At 41.9% G+C, this 15,265-nt stretch overlaps 1 protein-coding gene across 1 annotated transcript in view; it reads left to right on the forward strand.

The window, feature by feature from the left end:
- Window positions 1–15,265, forward strand: part of dym (dymeclin) — a 47,501-nt gene that overhangs the window by 18,391 nt on the left and 13,845 nt on the right. The window contains exons 11-14 of the mRNA XM_068704712.1: window positions 619–744; window positions 877–990; window positions 1,172–1,266; window positions 5,113–5,212. Of these exons, the coding sequence (XP_068560813.1) occupies window positions 619–744; window positions 877–990; window positions 1,172–1,266; window positions 5,113–5,212 (435 nt within the window). The remainder of the gene's footprint in view (window positions 1–618; window positions 745–876; window positions 991–1,171; window positions 1,267–5,112; window positions 5,213–15,265) is intronic.

The raw sequence follows: 15,265 nt of genomic DNA on the forward strand, positions 1-15,265 counted from the left end.
TCTGTGTGGGTTCATCACTCACCATGCTAGCAAACTAACTGCTTTCAGTCTGACAGTATGATTCTAAAAATTCAATCTTGCACATTGCAGTCATTAGCGAATCGCTTTCACCATCTGCTTTACATACTTCTGAATACAACATCTGCCTCCACCTATAGTGCAGCAGCCACGAATTAGGAAATAAAAGAAATGTAGTGCTGCTTTTACTGTTTTGTTGTCTCTTTTACTTTGTACTCAGTTTGAACCACAGGTGATAACACTACTATAGTAACAGGGCTTTATGTACTACAGTAATTTAATTTTACTGGGCTCGTTGATAGATTCATCTTAAATAAAGCTTCTTGGCAAGACAACAAAAGCATCTTTTCCCTGAGTAGAATAATAGAGAGGATACATTTTCGATCATGCATACCTTATTATTTGTAGAAGAACGTATTCAGCTTTCAGTTCCATGTGCTGCAAGATCGATATATTAGCATTTTTGTCCCCTCAGGCTGTTTCATTGTGAAATCTTTTATCGAGGATTAAAAAAAAAAAAAAAAAAAAGAAGTAATTTCTGCAACTATACCTATCACACATGCTCAGACCTTCCTCCTGCTCTCCCACTCTTCCTCTCAGGTTTTACCCATCCTTGAGATCCTTTACCACGTGGAGGACAGAAACTCTCATCACGTCTACATGGCCCTCATTATCCTTCTCATCCTCACAGAGGACGATGCCTTCAACCGCTCCATCCATGAGGTGGTGGGTAGAAACGGTTTAATACACATTGTTCACATCTCAGGCATTGCCACTGCAACCTTCCTTTACTTGCGATGGCCGGGATAATCGTAACAATTGACATGTCTCGTTCCTGTGGGTCTCTCCCTCTCACAGGTATTGAAGAACGTCTCATGGTACTCGGAGAGAACATTGACAGAGATCTCGCTCGGCAGTCTGCTCATCCTGGTGGTCATCCGCACCATCCAGTTCAACATGACCCGGACAAGGGTAGGTTTAGCACGTATTCACACGGTTTGTGCTTTTGCAAAGCAAACAGCCATGCATTCAGAAACCTAAAATCTCTAATTAGTCATATCCACATAGGGCATTTGCTGTAAAGATTGAAATAACATTACAGTTGAACAGTAACATCAGCTGACGTGTATGTTTGTGTGTGGATCCTCCTCAGGATAAGTACCTCCACACCAACTGTCTTGCTGCACTTGCCAACATGTCGGCCCAGTTTCGTTGTCTCCACCAGTACGCTGCCCAGCGCATCATCAGGTGAGGACACATTGTAACTATGCAACAAACAGAGCAGAACAGAGGAGGATAGAATATGTTATTTGGTAGCTTCTTTCCTCCATTATTCCATTTTTCTATCCAACTTATTCTCTCTCTTGGTCTTTTCTCTTGTTCAGAATCTGGATCTTGACCTTTTGTATTACAATAATTAGGGAGGCCTGTTTTATATAAATACTAATTTAACACACTTCATCACAATGATCCAAAACGTATATATCCAATATTGCCTTGAAACAGTCCTGCTCTTTGACTTGCAATATTTCCATGATTAAAAAAAAAAAAAAAAAAGTACTACCACAGTAGACAAAGTATGGAAAGTCTCTTAGCATCGCCATATCACCGACCCCTACTAACGTTAACTGTGCTGAATGTTCTTCTTTTCTGGCTCATAATTTGAATAAATAAGACAACAAGTGTGCATCTCAGAGAGAGAAACTGTGTGTTTTAAAGAAGTATAAAGCAGAAAAAGCTGGCACACCATCAAAGCAGTTAATGTGTTTCCGCCAGAGGCCTTCCTCAGGGCATGAATGTGAATAAAAAGTCTGCTCTGAATAGAGTATTGCACAGGAGATAACATGCTTCCTGACATCTGTGTAGATTCACATACTGAAATCAACAGTGTAAGTTGTTGCCTCAAGTTAAGCGGCAGGCTTTGACGCAATGTTCATCTGTGGGGCGAGCAAAGACGCCAAAGGAGAGACAGAAGTTGCCCAAAGACGAGGGTTCAAGTTCACACACAAGCACGATCATTCATTTTAATGATTGTTATAGTAACTCGACAGTACAGCAGAAGAGACTAAGAAATAACATATTGAGAGAGATTTGTGTGCCTGTGTAGAGAAGAACATTATGTCACATGAGGTAACCGAAGGGACAGATTTGGCCTGTAAGGAGACGGAAGACCACACACACACACACACACACACACACACACACACACACACACACACACACACACACATACATCAAGTCATTCATGTCTGTTTGTGAACTTCCAGACACACAGGAAGGAATGTTTCCTTCCCTTAAGACGTGCGCACATCCACACACACTCAAGGATCCTCTTATCTCGCTGCCTGGGTCTCTCTCTGTATCTGTGACTGTGTTTTGAGTCAGAGAGGAACACTGTCTGTGAATGTGTACATGTCTGTCCTGTAGTGAGTGAAGAGCAACTGACTCCATGTCTGATGATAATGATAATGATGATGACTATGATGGCCAAGGCTGGGCTGAACTGGCTAGATAAAGGGAACTTCCTGCCAGGAATTCTCAACTGTCTGCCAGGAAGTGCTGAACTCTGCTCCTTAATTCAGTTGTTGCTGTTTATTTACAGGCAGCAGTGGGTTTGAATTGCCTCCACCTCCACCACCACCTCACATCTTTCCCTTTTTGTTTTCTATTCATTCTCTCCCACAATCAATACTCCCTTTCTGCTGCATTGTTCCTGTCCTCCATATCCACAGTCACCACACATGCTCGTTTGTGTGATTAATCCACAAGTTGCAGACTCCAGATTAATTGTTTGGTCTAAAAATGTCAGCAAATAGCAAAAGATGTTTCCAGAACCCACAGTGAAATCTTATACACATTTAGAGCTAGAGCCTCAATTTTTACTTGCAAATTACTACAATGATTCAATTAAATATCAAGATAGTGGCCTGTTAATTTCCTTTTTGATAAAATAATGTATTATTTAAGTACCATTTGATTGTTTCAGCGCTAGTCCACAGTTAATTAACTCAAACATATTTGTACGCACTTTTTCAACTTTATCTCTAAATATATGATTTTAGACAAAAAATTGCAAAACTGGTTTTACGCTTGTGTAAGGTGTAAAGGTTTTGTCCGTTGTTTGTTGTTTTGGACAAAAGTGTAAAATGAAAAAGTAAACATTGTCATATTTAATAAGATGTGATACAGACTGAAAGAAACAGGTGGGACCTCCTTTTGTCTTCTACTGCCACAAATTCACCATTTTTTGTGGGCAGCGGTTAGATTGTATGATCTTTATTGATCTTGCATTGATACTGCATCTTTCTGGCTATATTACAATAAAAGTGATTGATGCAGTAATTTACTTTTTTATTTACTTTTTTTTTAATTTGTAAACATGCATACAGATTTATATGAACAGCTCACATCCACACACTGTGTGTGTCCAGATAAAAAAGGATCCTTTGAACTGGTAGAAACAGAGCACCTATACATATTCAGTGTGTCGGGGGGGCGACGACCACGTCTGTCGTTACTTCAGCCTCATAACTGATTTTGGGATCAGGCCAGCAGTGTGGAAATCCTTCCGTGTCGCTGTTTCCCGGGTCGTGTCCGTCACTGCCTCAGCCCAGATGAGGGATGTTATTGTGGGCAAATGTCCCAGGTGGAACTTGGTCGGTGGTCTCATTTGAAATATAAAAACCCGACCAGATGTACAAGAGGTCCCATTAAGTAGTTGTGGCTCATTGACATTAGGTCTGCAGATAACAAGTAGACCTCCTCATAGCTGCTCAGATATCTCCATTCAGCTTTCACTTAGCCAATTAGCCTGAAGAAGAAATGCTGTGTGTGTGTGTGTGTGTGTGTGTGTGTGTGTGTGTTCCAGTGCTGATGGATGGACAGGTGTTGCTCTGAGGGGCTTAGCTGAGCTCTGCATCTGACTTTCTTCTAGCCCTTTGCTGTCATTGAATTTAATTTATTTTATTTTTTTTTCCCTTGATTGACACACAAATTAAACTTTCAACAGCCTTTGGGGGGGGGGGGGGGCTGGAAAGACTATTAAAAACTTGTAATTAAAACAGAAGGTCACTAATAATTATAATGACAAACACCGAATGAATACGATATGAGACACTGAGAAAAAACGTCTCTGATATAAAATGAGATGTAATAAAGATGTCAACAGGAGAAAAAGATGAAATTTTCAGTCAAACCAATATATTAGAACTTGTTATTTTTAAAATTAAAAACTACCTAAAGTGACGGACAATTGTTGTTTGCATTAAAAGGTTACCTCAAAGAAGTGATTTCTTTCAAGTCTCTTGCTTGATCACACATGTTGATTGAATTGGTTTACTGTGGCGTCAACACTGCACTATAATTGTGTGTGTGTGTGTGTGTGTGTGTGTGTGTGTGTGTGTGTGTGTGTGTGTGCGTGTGCGTGTGCGTATTGAACCACCCTATTGCCACCCAAGGTCGCCCAAGCATACTCTAGGACTCTTGATGTACTGTATGTCCGTGTCTAGCCGTCACATTCAATCATGCGGTCCCAGACAACTGTACACACACACACACACACACACACACACACACACACACACACACACACACACACACACACACACACAATAAGGGTAGAGCAAGGCAGTTAACTTGTGGGTCAAATGGCAGACTGTCCCCTGCAAGGACAACAAACATACACTCGTGTATAAATACTGGACATTTTTAAAGTGTAACCAAACCTGTGACCTGCGCACGCCAAATATAAGCCAGGTTGGGAAAAGGAGTTGTGATTGTAAATTGATGACACATCATTTCTAAAGCTGCCTTCTTCTAATTTCATTATTATTTTGTTATTCCAAAACCAATTATTGTAAAGGCCTCATTTAGAAAGCAAAACAGACCTGTCTCTAATAATGATCCGTCTTAAATAAAGGCTTCTCTTCAGTTCTTCTGAGTTAAGGCCACTGTTTGAGTATTCACAGCACATTAATTACCAGCCAACATGTGCAGTATGACAACTGTGTGTTTGGGTTCTTTGGTGAAGTGTATCATTCATCTGTGGTTGCTGCGCTCAGTCCTTTTCTCTCTCTTTCTGTGTCTCTCCTGCAGTTTGTTTGCTTTGCTTTCCAAAAAGCACAACAAGGTTTTGGAGCAGGCGACACAGTCTCTGAGAGGCCGACAGGGAGACAACACAGCCTTACCCGACTATGTGAGTATCTCTCTCTCTCTCTCTCTCTCTCTCTCTCTCTCCCCCTCTAATTCAAATTCAAACAAGCTTCATTGGCAGGAATGTTCCCGGTGCATTATTGCCAAAGCTAAATTGAATAATTACATTTTACACAAGAAAACTAAATTGATAATCACAAGGTAATAAATACACTTTAAAGCTACTGTGGGTCCCTTTTAATAAAGATAATTTTTTGTCATATTGGCTTAAACTGTCACTATATCCTGATAGATCCCACCGCGCCTGAAGGATAACAACCAATCAGAGCCAATGAATCTCTTAACACAGCTGTCAATCACTGCTCGTGAACTCCAATCAAACTTGGCACCGCTGATCAAATATGAATCACGGTAATGTTACTGTATTGCCTGTTTCTCATGTAAAATGTGTTCAGAAACACGTTTTAGTGTGCTGCTTAGCTGAAAAATTAGAAAGTTTCTCATTTTCCTGCTAAACGGTTCACTGAAAACATTTGAGGTGAGAAATAGGCATTACAGTAACAGAATATTGATCCACATTTGATCAGCGCTGACTAGTTTGACAGTTTGATTGGAGTTCACGAGCTTCATGAGTAGTGATTGACAGCTGTGTTAGAGACTCCTCCTTGTTTTATTTTTAGTTTTTTTAGGAGCACTAAAACGAGGCAGTGGAACCAGATTTTTTCATCTGTCTCATGTATTGCTGTCTGCTTTGAGCAAATATGACTAAGAGCTATTTCTATTTCTGTTACCAAGATCGATGCGGCAAGCTTACGTACGGGACCATTTTCCTTTTTTTTGTTCAGATTGAACAAATGAGATATAATAGTTTAATTGGTGAGCTCTAGAGGTTCTGGTAGGCACATTTTGTTACTTTTGGACGGTGCCGGGATAGCTGTTTCCCCCCCGTTTCCAGTCTTTATGCTAAGCTAAGCTAACCGGTTGCTTGCTGAAGAGATGACAGTTTTGATCTTCTCATCTAAAGTAACCCTATTACTTTTTGTGTCCTACTAGGTTGTAAGGGTTTACAAAAACAAGCAATCATCATAGCATTTGAATCAGCCGTTGTATTTGTCAGTATTATTTGATACTGTTAAAGTAAAGAAGAGACAACATAATGTCATGCGCTGCCTTGTAGCATCTCCTCTATCACAGATTTAGTTTTTTGATGTCCCTCTCAGTCTACTGTAAAACACTGCGACAACTCCACATTTCGCTCCTGGCACCAGTTGTGTCGACCAGTTTAGGTACTCACTGGGATTCATTTGAGGATGTGGTGCACAGTTTGGTGCTTTTTCTACATTTTCAATTTCAATTTAAGTCCCGTCCCTGCGGGTCCAGCATCGAGTCGCAGTCTGCGGCTCCGTCTCCTCCGATCCTTTGTCTTCCTCTCATTGCTTTTCCAGCTCACATCCCACACATTTTGCACTGAAATAGAGTCTCCCCTTGTAGAATGATATTAAATGAAAGTATTGAGCGTTCATGAAATTGGATGTTGAAAACATTCTTTCACAGTGGCACCAAAGTAATATTGAAATTTCTCCGGAACATCAGTATATATCTGAAATTGAAATCTTAACAGCACGACAGCAGTAACTAAGTGGCAGAGTTTAAACCAATACATTGAAAATTATGTATGTCCCAATGCAATCATGTATCTATGGATCTTGTTAGGACGCCACACCTGAATACACTCTGTTTACTGTTGACTGTATAACCGTCTGTATTTGTGTTCAGGCTCTTCTGCCTCAGGTGTGTCTGTATACATCCCAATCTCCCTGTCTCATTAGATTTGCTTGGCCCTAGGTAAGTGTGTGTGCGCGTAAACATATTTCTCCGAGTGTGTGTGTGTGTGTGTGTGTACGGTTTGGGGGTTGGAGATATATCAGGAGGTCCCCGTAGATACCCTGAGGTGTTGTGGAAACGTGAGCGTATTTGAGTGCTCCTTCAACCATGTAGCGACTGTCTGATGAGGCCCTCTTACAAACAGACATCCATGCACACACACATAAACACACACGTACTCATGAAAAACATATACAATGCAATTATCCAGCTTTGTTTTGATGCTTCCTTCCTTCAGGGCTTATTTTAATGCTCTGTTTTATTTACACGCGTTCATAAACACCCACCGTATATATGACTGAAAATGGAAAAGACAAACATAAAGAGAGATTACTTTGCCTTGATTAAATCTCGTCTGTTAAAGATATCATTCCAGCCAGCTGTTTCCAATAGGAACGTGCACTCTGTGAATGTAATGAGAGTGACAACAATAACGAGACAAATGCATTACACACACAGTAAGGGGTCAAAGTGCAGGGTCGACTCCACTATAGTGCTCCTGCTTTGGGTGTTGCTCAAGGGCACAAGGCACATTTCCAGTAGGATTATTTCATGGAAAGTTTTTACAACGGGACTTTTGTTCCTAGAAAAATGTCTGACATCCCGTCTGGGTCATAGACTTTTAAGACGCCGCTGGTCAACTTTCGTGATACCGATGTTCATCCTTGAGTTTAGACTATACTAACTCGTAAGGGGTTGCCGTGGCTTATTGTTCAGAGCTAGAAGGCAAAGTTCAGCTTTATTGATGTCTCTGGATTAAAAGGAACATGTTGTATTGTTTGCCTTGTGAGCATGTGCACACATATAAAAAAACACCTTGAGACACATACATTAGCTTAATTGTGTCTTGGACAGCATAGTGCACACATATAGCTTTCGTTGTAAACAACACCTTGGTCTTAGTCAGCTGTGTTTCGGTATTTTGTAAGGTCCCTCAGAAGGTTATGGACCTAAGGATGAATTTTTTTTTCATTTATGACCAAATTCCTGCAAAACAAATGACATTACCATCATCCCCCCGCTGTTCTTTGTGTTTAATTAGCAGATATTTGTAAACTAAAAGGCTAACCTAAGATGATGAACCTGCTAAACATGTTAGCATTGCAACTGTGAGCATGGGAGAATGCTAAAGTTAGCATTTAGCTCAAAGCACAGCTGTCACAGACGGTTTCAAACCATTAGGGATGCTGCTAAGAATTCCATCATCAATCTGCATACCAAAGGAAAGCAGAGAATCCTTACAGTTGAGAGTATCTGGTCATAGGTTTTGTAGATGTGACATCTTAAAGAAGTTGTGTCGGCTCTTTTGTCTCCTCCATCGCTGGCCCTCCTCTCCTCCTCTTCCTCCTCCTCCAGTAGTAGTGGATGTGGCAGTGTAATTGAAAGCAGCCTGCTCTGGTGTTGTTCACAACCTCTCATCTTAACTTGGGAAGTTTAGGGAACCATAGGGAGAGATAAAGAGGAGCAGAACATGAGTAGAAAAGAACAATAGAAAGAGGAGAACCAAGCAGGAGGTGAGGTGGGTTTGGAGAGAGGGTGGGTTTGCGATATGCATCTGGAAACAATGTAATTTGGCCGCGTCTGGCTCTGGAGAGAGAACTAATGTTTGTTTAATGTGGGATTGTCCTGGACATGTAATTGCTCTCTTTTTCGAGGGAGAGACTGAGAGGAGGAAAAGACAAAAAATTGTCGTCAAATGCTCTAAGCTGTGGGTTGAAGCTGGGCACATTCTGCTTATGTGTTAATGTCTCCCTCTTTTTTCCTCTGTCTCCCCCTCCATTCCCCTCCCTCTCTCCCTCTTGATGTCTGCCTCTCGGTCTCTCTCTCTCATATATACAGACACAGAGCACACCCCCCATCCTTGTATGTGTTTGTGCTGCTGTGTCTGGTTAGTGTCAGGGAAGAAAGAGTGAAGGGTAAGGGCCCCTTGAGCCCCGGGGGGACCGCCAGAGGCTCCCAGTCCAAGCAGGCCAGCTCTCTGGGGGCCCCCCCTCGGTTGCTTGCTCTGCAGCCTCTGCATCTCTGATTGCACATGTTTTTGTGTTGGTTTTTTTTTCCTGCCCTTTGAGATAAGTGCAGTGACATGCAATATATGCTCGTACACACAAGCAGACATAAAAAGAAGGGAAGTATGAGCTGTGTTGCATTGCATTGCGTTGTGTGTCCATGTTAATGCTCCCAGCCAGTAGTAGTGGTAATGTGACTTCTGTGCCTCTTCGTCTGTTTACGGCTGCACATTCCTGGGTAGAGACTACAAGCACACACACACACACACACACACACAGACACACACACACACACACACACACACACAGAGCCAGAAGCATGTTGGACCACCCTGTCTATGTGTTTATGTGCGCTGTTTGAGTCATAATCTGTGATCTCTTTTTAATAGCCAGAGTAGACACATGCCTTAGCTTTGTAGCACCGTTCCTTTTGTTTAGGGGAAAAGCGGAGCCCGAAGATAAATCAACAGATAATAAACATTATGCCTTCTGTTTATCATCAGGCCTTCCAGGAATTTGCCACTTTCTTATTAGGCTACAGAATTGTTTTGCAAAAATCCACAGTTTTTCCATTAATGCTACAATAGCTCATAGATGACAAGTATTCACTGTATTATTATACAGTGAACAGATAATATCAACCAATCAACTTGTATGTCGTTGACTCTAGCTTTATATGCTGTAGTCAATAATCTGAGTCTTAATATGCTGGTATGCTCTCACACCAGTGGTGAAAAAGTAATAAAATACATACCCAAATCTTTAGCATTTATAAGCAGTGTATAAGCATTGAATAATTTGTTTATAGCACACTATAATGTAGTTATACATAGCTACAAGGATATTGTTAGTGTTTATTAATGTACAGTATTTGTCAAAAATGTATAACATCTCTTATAAAGACATGTTTTGTATTATTACAACTGTGTTTTACGACATTTATTATCTGTTTACACGAGCGCCTCCACTTATTGTTGCCCACAGGAGGAGTTATAGTTGTTGACAAATATATAGACACTGCTTACGACTACTTTATAGTAAGTTAGAAACCTTTTTACATGTTTATATTCTGCCTATAAGGACTACATTAAAGTGTTGGAATTTTCTGGAAAGTTCCATGGAACTGTATTGATGTATGTATGCTAATGTATTTCATATAAAGTCTGAACTGTCCTCTCCCAACTGCATATGTAGTATGAAATGACGATGTTCAGTGTAGCCTCCACATGGCTCAATCACAAATGGGAATCTCATGCATTTTCTACTTCTCAGTCTCTGAGATTGTTAAATATTGCAGTTTAATCGTCCAGCCTTGCGCTGACTTTCTTCCATCTCCTTTGCCTCTTAATTCCATGGTGCTGATTGGAACTCTGGGACAACGTTATGTGCAAGGCCAGAGATCAGTGTCTGCCTTTGTACATGGCTTACCTGAAAGAAGGAATTGATTGATTGAAGTGTGAACTATCCTGTCACATTTCTTTTTATAGTCTTTTGATGTAGAACCAATTCCCCCCACAAGACTGATGTACATTATCATAGAGCTTCCCTGAGATCAGAGGTTACAGTGTGCGCGCGCACACACACACACACACACACACACACACACACACACACACACACACACACACACACACACACACACACACACACACACACACACACAGAGCTTCTTGTCAATTCATGTGAAAACGCCCAGAGGGGAGAGATGGAAAGAGGAATGAGGAATGTAAAGGGCTCCTATATATTTAACTTTTCACAATTTCATAACTTTCAAACATTTAATGTATTTGCCTACAGTTGAAGATTTTGACTTGTGGTCTTCACAGTAGGAGGAATATTAAATAGGTTTTTATATCAAGTATTTCTGAATTAATGTTGTTACAGTAGATGAAGCAGTGTGAAGCAGCTTTCAACCCGCAAGCTAGCATTTTACTCACTTTACTATCAGCGCTGATTCTATATAGCAGTACAATGTGTGGATCTGTCGTCAGACTTTTGCCTTTTAGTTTGTTTTTTAGGATCCGGCACCTGTAAATGTTTTGTGGATTTGCTCGCACCGCTCTCCAATCAACTACATGCAGGTGCACATTCCTGGAAGATTATTTTGTAACTTAACTCCATATTTCTACTGTTTACCTCACGATTACCGCGATGAAAGATAAACTGATTGCCACATGTGATAACTTTCCAGAATAGCAAAATACTTCCTCATCCTCATTTGGTGTCTGATGGGTCTTCAAACACGGGGATCACACTGGACTTCCTGTATCATATTTTATTGTCTCGCCGGTACCTGAAGCAGTAAAATAGGAGCTGTAACCTCTTAGACTGATGCTGCTTGCTCATTATGTTATCCTCTCAGTCTCGATGTAAGTCTGTCCCCTTGTGTTCCTCTCATTAAGTCAGTATCCTGCTGAGAGCTGACTTACTCACTGACCCCCCCTTTTTAGTCTCTTATCTTCCCAATTCTTTCCCTCACCTGCCTGAAGACGATACTAGACCTAGTTGTTAGTTTACTCGTTAGTCTGTCCCTCTATATATATCTGTCAGCCTCTTATCTTCTCTCCTCTTTGGCTCTGCCTCTCTCGATATTTATTCTCGGGCAGTAGGAGTGCCACCTCTGCAGGCAGCAGGTGTTCCGGGGTCCTAATGATTGTCTGTCTCCAAATGGCATGCTGGGCAGCCCTGCTGTGCCCTGGTCTTTTCTTGATCAATGCGCAGCAAAACAGAGCACAGCGAGCAGCGGATCAATTAGCGCAGCCCACCTATCTATCTGCCAGAGTGCTGTTGCAGCTCTCGGCGTCATCTTTTTTTTTCACCATTTTCCCTTGCGTCATCATCAACATTACCGCTGTTTTGCCCCCCTGTCGTGATTGTTGGCCAAATCTCACAGAGGCAGTGAGCTTATTTGAACTGATAATAAGGTGTCTGTCTGCACATATGCTGGACTTCCCCTCCACACAGACAGTGATGCAGCAGTTGTCCAACGCCGTCTTTCCTAAACAGATCCTAGACGGGCATTGTTGGTGCTGTAGTTCTGGAGACTATCTATTGCCTCATTGTGTGTGTGTGTGTGTGTGTGTGTGTGTGTGTGTGTGTGTGTGTGTGTGTGTGTGTGTGTGTGTGTGTGTGTGTGTGTATAACAAAGGATGTTTTGTGAAGCTATGGGGTAATAAGAGGCTGACCTGGGCACAATGCTCCACAAAATGGTGTGATTATGACGTGGCTGTGGTACCATAATGCAGGTCAGACAATGACCTATTTAAAAAAAACTCCCACAAGGCTGCTGCTGCTCAGCCAGTCTGACCCTCTCTGTCTGTCTGCATGGTGCTTTTCTCCCCTCTCTTCATGCGTTACTTCATCTATCTTACCTTCCCTCTTTTATTTTGCTCATTATAACATCGCATCCAGGATTAAAAATGCATATATTCTCATTAGTGGTTTATATTGTGACGGTGTGAAAACATCCGTCTTTCAGGTGTGGCTTTTGACTCTCTCTCCATTTGTCTTTCTGAGTATCAGTCTGTGTTTATCTCCATGCCCTTGTCTTTGTCAGTCCTCTTTCTTAATATGTCTGGTTTGTCTGCCCTGCAACAGCCCGCAGTGAGCAGCGAGGCCAGCCAGGGAATCACTAAGCTATTGGTTTAATGATGCCAGCCCCTACTTTACATGGATTTACATGTCTGTGTCTCTAAACACCCTGTACACACACACAAACATGCATAAAAACACGCATGGGTATGATAGAACGGCTAGACACACACACACACACACACACACACACACACACACACACACACACACACAGATAGTGTAGTGCCGGCAATGTCCTTCTCAGTCACTGATTGCATCGGCAAACTATAATTTTCCTTGTCAGACAGAAAGCAAAGGTCAAACATACCTGCAGACATAACACATTTGTGCTCAGCATGTTGAAGTATTAGCAGCAGAATCAGACAGATGGAAGACACACACACACACACACACACACACACACACACACACACACTCTCACACACACAGGCGCGTTTGCACCCTCACAGCCTTCCCGTGAGGTTTGTGTAAATAGTGGAACAAGTAAAATGGGGGCAGGGTCATTGAGACTAATGACATAGCTCATGTCTGAGGCCTGTGTTTTCCTGGGCGGAGAGAAGGCATTTTAATAGTGGCATGAGCGGCGGTGACTAAATGACAATGCAGCAGGCTGGAAAATAGCACATGACTGGAGGAGAAGGAGCATGACAGAGATTGGGAAAGAAAGGCTGCAATGGTTTCATGCAGTCACACAAACACATGTCAGGTGTTTTTCGGCTGGATACTTTTTTGAGGGGGGGGAGAACCAGTGCAAGAGAACAAAGTAGGGAGTGGAAGTGGAGGAGCCAATATATTTAAATCCTGTCTGGGTTTCAAGTAGACCATGGACCTCCTAATCTCATCCACTTGACAAATATACACGCAGGGCCAGGCAGACGTCTAGCTAGCCTATTTTCATTTGACCTGAATTCCCCAGTGTGGCATTTTTTTTCCCTACCAGGCTAATCTCATTAAGTTGGGTGCCGAGCCAGAGAACAAACACACAAGGCAACCCTCACTCTCACTCTGCCTTCCTCACCTCCTTTTGTCTCCTCTTCATCGCATTCACGTTCTCCATCAACCCCCTCCACCCACCCCGACTCTCTTCTTCTGTGTTTCCATTTTTGTTGCCGTCTTCCTTCTCTTCCTCCCACTCACTTGTCTTCCATATCTGTCCCTGCGTTCTGTCTAATTATGGCCTGCCACAGCAGAACAGAGTGGAGCAGGTCTAGCTAGGCAGTGGAGTCGAGCCCAGAGAGCCACCTCTGCTTCCAGACACGCAATCAATCCTAATTATAGCCGGCTCTTCTGCCTTCCACTTGCCTCTTCAGGCCTGCCTGTTAAAGCTCCACACCGCCGTACACCGGCCTGTGGATATTCAATGCAGTGCATTATTGCATCTGTGTGGCAAGCCTGATTCATGGTCAACGCACAACAGCACACAGTTTTTTTACAATCATCCTAATCCCCCTGGCTACTTTCAGGGGGATATTGTGTGTTTATGTGCATATGCTTATTATAAATAAAAACCAAGGCCACACAGCAAGCAAAGTTATTTATAAGATAGGGACTTGTTTCCAAAGCAGGGCACCGAAGATGGAGTATAAAATGCTACCACATGCAGTTCTGTTTCAGATGGTTAGCCCAGATTGGAGGTGGAATCTCTGCTTCCAATCAGCTTGCCGTTGCAGTCTCACCGAGCTGCTATTTCGAATCTAGTCTTCGCTGGTATTAGCAATAGTCAACACAGGTAGTCATCAGAACAGTGTTTGTCATGAAAAACAAACCTTAAGGTTAAGTCTCACTTTGGACAACATGCAGCTCATATTCTTTTCTATAAAAGTGTCTTTATTACACTTTCTAATGTTGTAAATGTGTCTCATAGCGTAGAGGAAACAAGCTTCTTTTTTTCTTTTTTTTACCAAAAAGCTTTACTGATTCATGCATATACACATTAAAGATTAAACTGGCTTGCTCAGCACCTCATTCTAATGTATTTTACAGGAATTGCAATACTTCCAAGGGAATACACTTCTCTCATTTCAAGCCTGAAATGAGGCAGGATGTAACCCCAGAGGAAGTTGCTGATGAGTACTGTCTAAGGCGAGGCTTCCTGTAAAGCAAAGATGAGAATTCAGGTTTGGGGAGCAATTGGCTGAACTGGTCAATTAAGTTTTTAAAGGAGTTATTTATTTATTTTACAATCCTTGCAATTAATACAATGATTCAGTCACGTAGTTATAATGTTTTCTTTGAATGTCACGGTCTCGTTCTGAGCTACTTTCACATCATGATCGATCGTACACCGTCTGTTTGTCATAGCTGAAGAGCAGTGGTCTGTATGTGAGTCGATGCCCACTCACTGCAGGACAGCTATGCATCTGTGCTGAACTGTCCCCGTACAGGCAGGTGTTACCAGAGTGGAGAGGCAGTCATGTAGGCAAATCTTTTAATACATTTGTTTTACATAGTCGTGTAGAAAACATCATGTCCAGTTATGAGTGGACTTCTAGTGCAACAGAGCCATCATACATATTATTAGTAGCACCTGCTTTTTCCTCGTATGAAAACAGCCTTACTTGAGGAATTCAACAATGTTTTGTTTATTGTTCTTGCGTTGATAGAATGATGGT

The sequence above is a fragment of the Cebidichthys violaceus genome, unplaced genomic scaffold, assembly GCF_023349555.1.
Source record: "Cebidichthys violaceus isolate CVI_PGR_0920_01 unplaced genomic scaffold, fCebVio1.0.p SCAF_99, whole genome shotgun sequence".
In the NCBI taxonomy this organism is placed as follows: Eukaryota; Metazoa; Chordata; class Actinopteri; order Perciformes; family Stichaeidae; genus Cebidichthys; species Cebidichthys violaceus.